This window comes from Nothobranchius furzeri, chromosome 15 (genome assembly GCF_043380555.1).
Source record: "Nothobranchius furzeri strain GRZ-AD chromosome 15, NfurGRZ-RIMD1, whole genome shotgun sequence".
Classification (NCBI taxonomy): domain Eukaryota; kingdom Metazoa; phylum Chordata; class Actinopteri; order Cyprinodontiformes; family Nothobranchiidae; genus Nothobranchius; species Nothobranchius furzeri.
This window is the reverse complement of record NC_091755.1, coordinates 31,830,114-31,840,204: the sequence shown is the minus strand read 5'-3', so window position 1 is coordinate 31,840,204 and position 10,091 is coordinate 31,830,114. Positions and strand designations below refer to the sequence as shown.

Here is a 10,091-nt window from a genome sequence, read left to right as displayed (position 1 = left end):
TGCGTCTGCAGGTGCAGATGGCAGAATTACGTGTGTGTATGGCAAACTGCGTATGTAACATTCCTGTAATCTTCAATAAAAATCAGCCGTTTTCAGTAGAACGGCGAGAGTCTGTCCGAAGCAACTGACGGGAGCAGGTCGCGGGACCGGCTGTATGTTGCAAAGGCTCTCCCCCTCATGAGCGGTGAAACAGTGAATGGACTTCTGATCATTTGTCTCCACGTTCTGTCAACCTAAAAGGTGTTTAACTCCATCTTCTCCGTACCCGTGCTTGGTCTAGCAGAAGAAAGACCAACAAATTTGGCGTCACGAACAGGATTTTTTCTTTTTGAAGAAAAAGGAGTTTTTGGAGGACAATTTGACCAACCGACCCAGTGAACGATCTTGGCACAGAACACCGCGGTGGAAAACAAGGTGAGCAGAGCCTATTATCTAAAATCTGCTCATTGGATTTATCCAAAGCCTTTGTGTCCAGAATCATAGTAGCTGCGGTCCTAAAATAATTGTTGGAGAAGAAAGTGGAGACAAGTGCAGAAGAAATAAGAGATTTTTTGTAATGGTTTATTGGTAAAATAAAATGAGGATTTTTACAATGGTTTAATGATAAATGAGATAAGGAAATAGTACAGAAAAAGGGGGTTGGAGGCCCAGAGCATTAATAAGCTCTAAATTCCATAGGGGTTGGAGGCCCAGAGCATTAATAAGCTCTAAATTCCATTTAAAGAAGGGTTGGAGGCCCAGAGCATTAATAAGCTCTAAATTCCATTTAAAGAAGGGTTGGAGGCCCAGGACAAGGTCCTAAATTCCATTTTCCAGGTCGTGGCTGACCACACTATTTGCTGACGAGTGAATAGAATATATAACGAGGTTATATAATGCTTGGTTGGAGTCCATAGGTGTGGGAAGCCTAAAATTCTACAGGTCAAGGACCTGGTTTTATGTTAAGGGAAGGGGAGGCTAAAGAGAGCTCCCTGGATTTTAAGGTCAAGGACCTGGTTTTTGTGTTAAGGGAAGGGGAGGCTAAAGAGAGCTCCCTGGATTTTAAGGTCAAGGGCCTTTTGCATGAGATGAGAAAAATGTTCTGAGGTAACTGTTTTTGCATAAGATGATAAATGTTTTGACTGCTTCTGTGTGAAGAGAGCAGTGCTTTTGGCTATTTCTGCGTGCTTTTGGCTGTTTTTGCATAAAATGAGCAATGTTTAAATATGACAAGCAGCCCAGTTGAAGCCACGAGAAATAAGGTTTTATTGAGAAAGTCAGCGGAAGAGGCGATGAAGAAAAAAGGGGTAGATGTTAACAGTAGAGGTAACTGGAGAAAGATTTGGGAAGTGAAGGCTGCAGAATCGAGAGAGAAAAAAAAAGGCACAGCTGTAGACAAGCTTCCTGTGTGTGTAAGCTGAGTTCAGCCTGTGTGTGTGAGGCGCAGCAAGAGGCTGCTTACGGCTCTGGATTGAAAGTGCAGCACTAGGAGAGTGCAGAATGCAGAGCAGAGTTTTGGGAGCTCCGTGTGTGTGTGTGTGTACAGCGCTGGGTGTGTGTGTGAAGGCCTGATGCGGTACCAGAAAATAAATAAATAAGATAAATAAGAGCTTTAAAAAGTTGCAACTCGTCTATGTAAATTACACTGCAGTGCTAAAATTAATGTTTGGAGCTACGCAAAATTCAAATTCTGCAACCCTGTTCTGATCAGTCTTTGAGCAGAACACCACCAGTTAATAAATAAAAGGTTTTTAAAGTAACATATGTATATGTGTATACATATATATACATATGTAGTGTACAAGCGTGATAATCATTTGTGTGCGGGGCAGCATGTGAGTGACCCCGATCTGGGGGTTAAGTGACCTGGAGATGAAAGAAGGAAAAAAAAAAAAAAAAAAAAAACAATAAGAAATGCAAGTAAGGTTGTATATGACAGCTTTATTTCAGAAATAAATGGATATACATATATATAAAGTCAGATAAGCTGCTAAACAGTAAAATCAAAACAGATCTGCAGAAAATAAATATATAAACTATTCCTCAGAGTGCTCTCAAAAAATTGCAATTGGATTTGCTCTAATGTTACATAAGTCCTGCTTAAAAGCATAGTAAGCAATAAATTCTGAAAATAACCAGTGAAGTGTTAAATAAATTCTGTGCTTAAAATATTATATATATATAGAGAGAATAAATAAGTGACGAACTGACTTACTTTAAAAAAAAAAATAAATAAATAAATAAAAAGAGACTGTGACAAACAAAGAATGTCTCTGTGCCTTGTGAATGAGTGAATGCGTGTCTTCTTGCATGAGAAGTAAATGCTGCTTTCGCTGGATCTTCTGAATGACTCAGTTTTTAATAGAGGGAGCAGCTGCTTGAGAAACAGGGTGCGGTCCATGTTTTTGCTAGACGGTTATTTAGTTCAAGAGACTGTGGAAACAATAGAAAAAGAATTTATCGTTAGTGTGAGGACAAGAAAATCCCTTAAAATACAAAAGTTGTATGGTCGTGGTTATAAAGGAAGTATTTTGTCTGATTATGGGCCGTGGAGTCAGCTGGACTCCCTCGCTCTCACAGTTTTTCTGTGTAACATGCAGTTTTAAGCAATTTGTGACTTTAGAAAGGATATTTTTCGGTGTTTTGGACGTACCTTAAGGCTTCTGGTTAGGGTATTCAGGAGATCCTTCCTCTCGGACAGATTTAGTGAGAATGACTGGAGTTTCAGCCTGGGGACCTGACTCCACCCACTTTTACACACAGGAGTCCCGCAGTCTAAAAATAGCACAGGGTGCTGCGAAAAGCAGCTCTGAACCTCTCAGGATCATCTTTATGAAAACCATAAAATTAACAAATAATCAGTCAGGAAATAAAATATTTGTTAAATCTTGCTATAAAACAAAATCCAATAATTGTCTTGCCTCAACTTTAAGAACCATTAACGTTAATGGCTGGATTTTGAGATGCTGAATAATGAAAAAACAGATAAACTAAGTATTATTTCCTGTAACCTGGCTAGAAACTGTACTAGGCTGTTTTGAGTTAAAAACTGGTAGTTATTTTCCCAAAATAAAATAGATAAATAAAAAATGAAAGGAGGGATCTTGCATTTGGGATAGATTGTGCCTAAAGTTTTGAAGCCCAGAGGTGTGCTCCGCGCCGTTCCCTGTGCAGCAGCGCAGCACCACGGACAGCTACGCTCTGAGATGTTGTCCTTACTCCAGCACCATGGAGAGCGCCGGAGCGGCAGGCACAAGCAGCTGGGACTTTTTATCTCATCAGCCGGCCCTTCAAAAGCGGCCAGCTGGAGCTCATCAGGGGAGAGAAATGTTTGGAGTTGCAGAGGCAACGTTTGTTCTCTCCCCGTTGGCAGTTAACAGGTTGTTGTTGGCTTTTTGTAAAGAAGCAGCTTTAGAACCTTTTGTGTTTTGGGATAGTTGCATTTAAGCGGTAATTTTGGTTTTGGTGTGTCTGCTAGACCATCTTGTGGTTTAAATTACCAGGTGGGGATTATTCCCCTTTTGAAGTCTCAGTTTCCTGAGCTATTTTTGTTGTTTGGGTAACCTAAGTTAATTCAGCATTTGGTTTTGTCTGTTAGACAAACCTTGGTTAATTTAAGGGTGGGATTTTCCCCTTTTGCTGTTTCATTCCCTTTTTAAATAAAGGAGATTAATTTTAAGAGTGGTTGGTCCTCTGGACATTTTTAGTTATTCGTTTAAACTCAGTTTGGTAAGGGTTTTTGGCCCTTCTTTTGGTACTTTCTTTTTGTAATAAAATCCTTGAAAGGAAACTTTGAGTTTGGTCTTGCTTGGACAAGCCTTTTTCTCCCCAACGAGGGTCACTTTTTGTTAGACTGGTCCATCTTATGTTTATTCCCCTCACCTTCCTAGCTGAGCCCATAGAGGGGTGTAACATAAATGGGGGCTCGTCCGGGATTTCACTGATTTATAGCTGTTTTATTACACGGTTATAGCCTGTTTTAGATCAGTTAAGCCCGTGCCAAACGTTTGGACTAGTTTTAACATTTGCTCTTTGTTGGTTTTGTGAAGACACAAAACCCACGCTGTTTTGTGTTGTGTCATTTTGTTTTGTGCTTAAACATGGCTCAGTTTTGTGTGGAGACATTTATGGAGGCTCCATCCCGTGAGGTGCTGGAGCGTTGCCGCAAGGCTGACCTTCTGCAGATAGCTGTCAACCTTGCTCTTGACATCCCAAACCCTGTGCTGAAAAAAGACTTGAAATTGCTCATTGTGGAGCATTTGGAGGACATGGGGATTTTAAAGACTGAGAATGAGTCTGGTGCAAAGACGGAACCAGAAGGATCTCCTGCAGATCCTGATGAATGTGACGATCCTGAAGTCCCTGCTGCTGCGGAGGATCATGAGGGTGAGACGATGGAGACAGGAAAAACTCCTCTAACCGTACGAAAGTCTGTTCCGACCTCCCCAGGTTCGCCGACGGAAGGATCTCGAGACGCACGACTGCAGGTGCGGCTGGCACGTCTGGACATGGAAAGAGAGGAGAGAGCCCAGGCTAAAAGACTCCAGATGGAACTGGAGGTTCGGAGGATGGAGATTGAAGCTGACACAGCTGTGAGAATAAGGAAATTGGAACTGGAAGCCCAGCTTTCCAACCCTGGACTTCATATCACGCCCACCAAAGCTCCGCAACCCGCCACAACCCCGGCCTTTGACATTAGTAAGTGCATTTCCTTAATGCCTACATTTAGAGAGACCGAGGTTGACAGCTATTTTGTAGCTTTTGAAAGAATTGCGGAGACGTTGCAGTGGCCGCGCGGGGTGTGGTCTCTGCTGCTCCAGTGCAAGCTGAGCGGCAGAGCTTTAGAAGTTCTGTCTGCGCTCCCTGTCACAGATAGTCTGGACTATGACCGAGTGAAAACTGTTATACTACAAGCGTATGAGTTAATCCCAGAAGCTTATCGTCAAAAATTCAGACAAGCTAAGAAAAGTGCTGGACAAACACATGTGGAATTTGCACGTGAAATAAGCATGCTGTTTGATAAATGGTGTTCGTCCACAAAAATTAAAACTTTGAGTGACCTCCGAGAGCTTATCCTTTTGGAGGATTTTAAACGTAAGCTGCCTGAGAGACTGGTAACCTACTTAAACGAACAAAAAGTCAGCACTTTATCAGCTGCGTCCCTTTTAGCGGACGAATTCACACTCACTCACAGAGAGATTGTGAGGAGAGATGAGAGAAAAGACGTTCAGCCCGTTTTGATGAAGAAATCCATAAAAAGAAGCTCTCAAAACGGAAATCCTGAAACCCGTACCTGTTACTATTGTCACAGAACGGGACACGTTCTTAAGGATTGTTTTATGTTGCAGAAAAAGAACGGGAAGCCCACTGCAGCTCCTAAGGAAGTTGCATTCCTTAAAAAGTCGCCTGTGGTTAACCCCTTGTGCGCCGCCGGGGAGCCTGATGCTTGTTTTGCACCCTTTATTCTTTCGGGGGAGATCTCGTTGACTCCTGGTGATGCAGACAAGCAAAACGTTCGCATTTTGAGAGACACAGGTGCGTCTCAAACGTTAATACTGAGCAGCGCACTCCCATTTTCAGCCAGTAGTTCACGCGGGTACGCTGTTTTGTTACAGGGAATTGAAATGAAATCCCTGCCTGCCCAGGTGCACCGCGTTCACCTGGAATGCCAGCTCGTTAGCGGCTGCTTTGATGTTGCCATTTGTGACCATTTACCGGTAAACGGGGTTGATGTGTTGTTGGGGAATGATGTTGCTGGAGGTAAAGTGCTACCTCTTCTAGAAGTAGTTCCTCAACCTCAAGCCGAACATGTAAATTGTGCTGCTGATTCACATTTTTACCCAGCTTGTGCTGTCACCCGTTCGCAAACGCAGAATAATGCGGACATCCAGTTAAGTGACTCGGTGCTGATGAGACTCCTCAGTGATGACTCCGAACAGACAGCCCATGATGAACTTGGATTTGTTCCGTCATCAGACGCAGAAGAGCAGAGAGAAAAGGCTGATGCTGATCCTCAGCAAGGAGAACCTTTTCCACTTACGGCAGAAACCCTTTCTGCTGCACAGAAGAGTGATATTACTCTGAAACCTTATTTTGAACAGGTGACCACTTCAGATAAAACAGACAAAACTACAACACATTATTTATTAGATAATGATGTGCTGGTGCGTTGTTGGCCTCAGCCCGCGGCTGAGGGCATGGAATGGGGGTTGGTGAAACAAATAATTGTTCCATCCTCTTACAGAGAACATGTGGTCTCCTTGGCACACGAGAGTGACTGGTCTGGCCATTTGGGTGTCAACAAAACTTATAAACTGTTGTTGCAGCATTTCTTTTGGCCAGGGATGAAGAAAGAGGTGTCTCTCTTCTGTCGGCGTTGTCATGTCTGTCAGATGACAGGAAAGCCGAACCAGCCCATTCCTCCTGCCCCGTTACAGCCCATTCCTGTAGTGAGTACGCCTTTTGACCATGTCATCTTAGACTGTGTGGGACCTTTACCTCCTTCTAGAACAGGAAAGCGATTTTTGTTAACCCTTATGTGTTCAGCTACAAGGTTTCCGGAGGCCATACCGCTGAACTCCATCACCACCAGGTCTATAATCAGAGCTCTAACCCATTTCTTCTCCATCTTTGGGTTACCAAAGGTAATACAGACCGACCAAGGGACAAACTTCAAATCTAAACTGTTCAAACAGGTAACAAAAACCTTAGGAATCACACATGTCATGTCATCCGCGTATCATCCTCAGAGTCAAGGCGCTTTGGAAAGATGGCACCAAACTTTAAAGGCAATGCTGACAAAGTATTGCTTAAGTAAAAGCAAAACGTGGGAAGAAGGATTGCCTTTTGTGTTGTTTGCTGCTCGTGAGGCTGTGCAGGATTCTCTTGGTTTTAGTCCTGCCCAGCTTGTGTTTGGACACACTCCTCGTGGTCCCCTGAAAGCTCTAAAAGAGAGATTTCTTTTTTCTGATCCGCCTGACAGAAAAGTGCGGGAGTATGTCCAACTCTTCCAGAAAAGATTAAAGGAAGCAAACTCTATTGCTAAAACTCACTTGGACAAAGCTAAACTGAAGATGAAGGTTCAGTAGGATAAGACGGCAACCAGACGTAACTTTGCAGTTGGAGACAAGGTACTGGTTCTAACTCCTTTGTCCAATTCGGCTCTCAGCACCAAATTTGAGGGACCATTTGAGATCCTGAGTAAGCTCGGGGACACAAATTATGTGCTACACACACCTGCCAGGAGACAGAAAAGCAGGGTTTGTCATGTTAACATGTTGAAGCGCTATGAGGATGGTTCCCCTCTGTCTAAACCTGTAACAACTTGTGTTTTAGTACCAGATGCTGCTAACAAACCTATGGTACCACAGGAAGCTGGTGAAGTCGGAGAAGACTTCCCCTCTAGTTGTAGTCCTCGGTTAAATAACTCCGAGGCACTTAAGGAACTGGAAGGACAGATAACACATTTGTCACCTGAAATGGCTGGAGACTTGGTGAAGTTAATTCACTCTAGGAAGAGTCTGTTTGTTGATGTGCCCACTCAGACCACTGTGTTAGCACATCATGTTGAGGTGAGTGAAGCCAAGCCCATTAGACAGCATCCGTACCGTGCTAGTCCCGAGAAAAGACTGATTATGAAAGAAGAAACGGAGTACTTATTGAAAAATGGCTTTGCTATTCCCAGCAGGAGCCCCTGGAGTTCACCCTGTCTGGTGTAGAGGAAACCAGATGGAACCGCTCGGTTTATAACCGATTACAGGAAGTTAAATGCGGTTACCATCTCAGACTCATATCCTCTACCCCGTATAGATGATTGCGTTGACAGTGTGGGACCTTCCAAGTTTGTGACTAAGTTGGACCTGTTAAAGGGATATTGGCAGGTACCTTTAACAGAAGAAGCTTCTCTTATGTCAGCTTTTGTTACCCCAGATGCCTTTTTACAGTACACTGTGTTACCCTTTGGCATGAAAAATGCACCTGCCACCTTCCAAAGGTTAATTAACACTGTTACTTCTGGCCTCTCACATTGTAGTGCTTACCTCGACGATATTGTTGTTTATACAGACACCTGGGAAGAACACCTCAACACTCTCACTCAGTTATTTGATCGTCTGGTGCAGGCCAACCTGACCCTGAACTTGGCCAAATGTGACTTTGTTAAGGCTACCGTCACTTACTTAGGTAAAGAAGTTGGGCAGGGGAAAGTAAAGGTCCTGCATGAAAAGGTGAAGGCTATGATGTCGTTTCCTCCTCCCTCTACTCGCCGAGAACTGAGACGGTTCCTGGGCATGGTTGGATACTATAGGGGGTTTTGTCGAAACTTTTCTGCTGTTGTTCTTCCTCTCACAGATCAGCTAAGTCCCAAAAGGAAGTTTGAATGGACTTCGGAGTGCCAAGCCTCTTTTGAGGCTGCCAAGCTGCTGCTGTGCTCTGCTCCTGTCCTGGCTGCACCCGATCTGACCAGGCCGTTCAAGCTGGAAGTTGATGCCAGCGCTATAGCCGCTGGAAGTGTGCTGATCCAGGAAGATTCAGCTGGTATTGATCATCCGGTCTGTTATTTTTCTAAGAAGTTCAACCGACACCAACTGCACTATTCCACCATTGAAAAGGAAACGTTGGCTCTACTCCTTTCATTGCAGCATTTCCACGTTTACGTGGGTTCCAGTTGTTCTCCTACAATAGTGTATACAGACCATAACCCTTTGACTTTCCTCAGTAGGATGTATAACCAGAACCAGCGGCTCATGCGGTGGGCGCTCATCCTACAGGAATATGCCATCGAAGTTCGACACAAGAAGGGGACTAACAACATCATTGCTGATGGGTTGTCCAGAAGTTTTGGTAACCTGTAGCGTCCAATAACCACTACATATCACAGATGCATACAATTTGTTTTAACTCCTCCTTCCAGGGCCCCTTGTAGGCACAAGGGCTTCACCCTCTTTAGGGTGTTGCCGTTTGTTGTTTTCTCTAGGGTTGCGGCAAGAGGCTAGTGTTGTCTGTGTCCTGCAGACATCTCGGGAGCACCCCAGGGTGATGGGGGACGGGCTTGCCAATGGGCCACCCCTCGTCGTCGCTGGTTTGTATGTGTACACCCACACATGTGCTTAATCTGCCCGCCTTAACCCGCATGAAGAGCAAGGGTTGAGTTAGAGAAGCTCCCCCATAGGTAGTTAGCGGGATGCCCTGGTTGTGTGTAAATGGAGGATACTGTTGAGTTTTAAATGTATCTTGCGTTTTAAGAAAAAAGATGGTGGTGTCTTATGTATGGTTTTAGATTCTTTATCTCACCCCCTCCTTTTTTCTTTTAAGGGTGGGGATGTTACGGCCGCAGCCGTTTTGAAGCCCAGAGGTGTGCTCCGCGCCGTTCCCTGTGCAGCAGCGCAGCACCACGGACAGCTACGCTCTGAGATGTTGTCCTTACTCCAGCACCATGGAGAGCGCCGGAGCGGCAGGCACAAGCAGCTGGGACTTTTTATCTCATCAGCCGGCCCTTCAAAAGCGGCCAGCTGGAGCTCATCAGGGGAGAGAAATGTTTGGAGTTGCAGAGGCAACGTTTGTTCTCTCCCCGTTGGCAGTTAACAGGTTGTTGTTGGCTTTTTGTAAAGAAGCAGCTTTAGAACCTTTTGTGTTTTGGGATAGTTGCATTTAAGCGGTAATTTTGGTTTTGGTGTGTCTGCTAGACCATCTTGTGGTTTAAATTACCAGGTGGGGATTATTCCCCTTTTGAAGTCTCAGTTTCCTGAGCTATTTTTGTTGTTTGGGTAACCTAAGTTAATTCAGCATTTGGTTTTGTCTGTTAGACAAACCTTGGTTAATTTAAGGGTGGGATTTTCCCCTTTTGCTGTTTCATTCCCTTTTTAAATAAAGGAGATTAATTTTAAGAGTGGTTGGTCCTCTGGACATTTTTAGTTATTCGTTTAAACTCAGTTTGGTAAGGGTTTTTGGCCCTTCTTTTGGTACTTTCTTTTTGTAATAAAATCCTTGAAAGGAAACTTTGAGTTTGGTCTTGCTTGGACAAGCCTTTTTCTCCCCAACGAGGGTCACTTTTTGTTAGACTGGTCCATCTTATGTTTATTCCCCTCACCTTCCTAGCTGAGCCCATAGAGGGG

At 44.1% G+C, this 10,091-nt stretch overlaps 1 protein-coding gene across 1 annotated transcript; it reads left to right on the top strand.

Annotated features, from left to right (window-relative positions):
- Window positions 1-3,149: 3,149 nt before the first annotated feature.
- On the top strand, window positions 3,150-6,775 carry LOC139063291 (uncharacterized). The gene is made up of 2 exons (XM_070544673.1): window positions 3,150-6,428; window positions 6,526-6,775. Exons 1-2 carry the CDS (start codon window positions 4,080-4,082, stop codon window positions 6,553-6,555), a joined length of 2,379 nt encoding a protein of 792 aa, XP_070400774.1. The 5' UTR covers window positions 3,150-4,079; the 3' UTR covers window positions 6,556-6,775.
- Window positions 6,776-10,091: the final 3,316 nt, after the last annotated feature.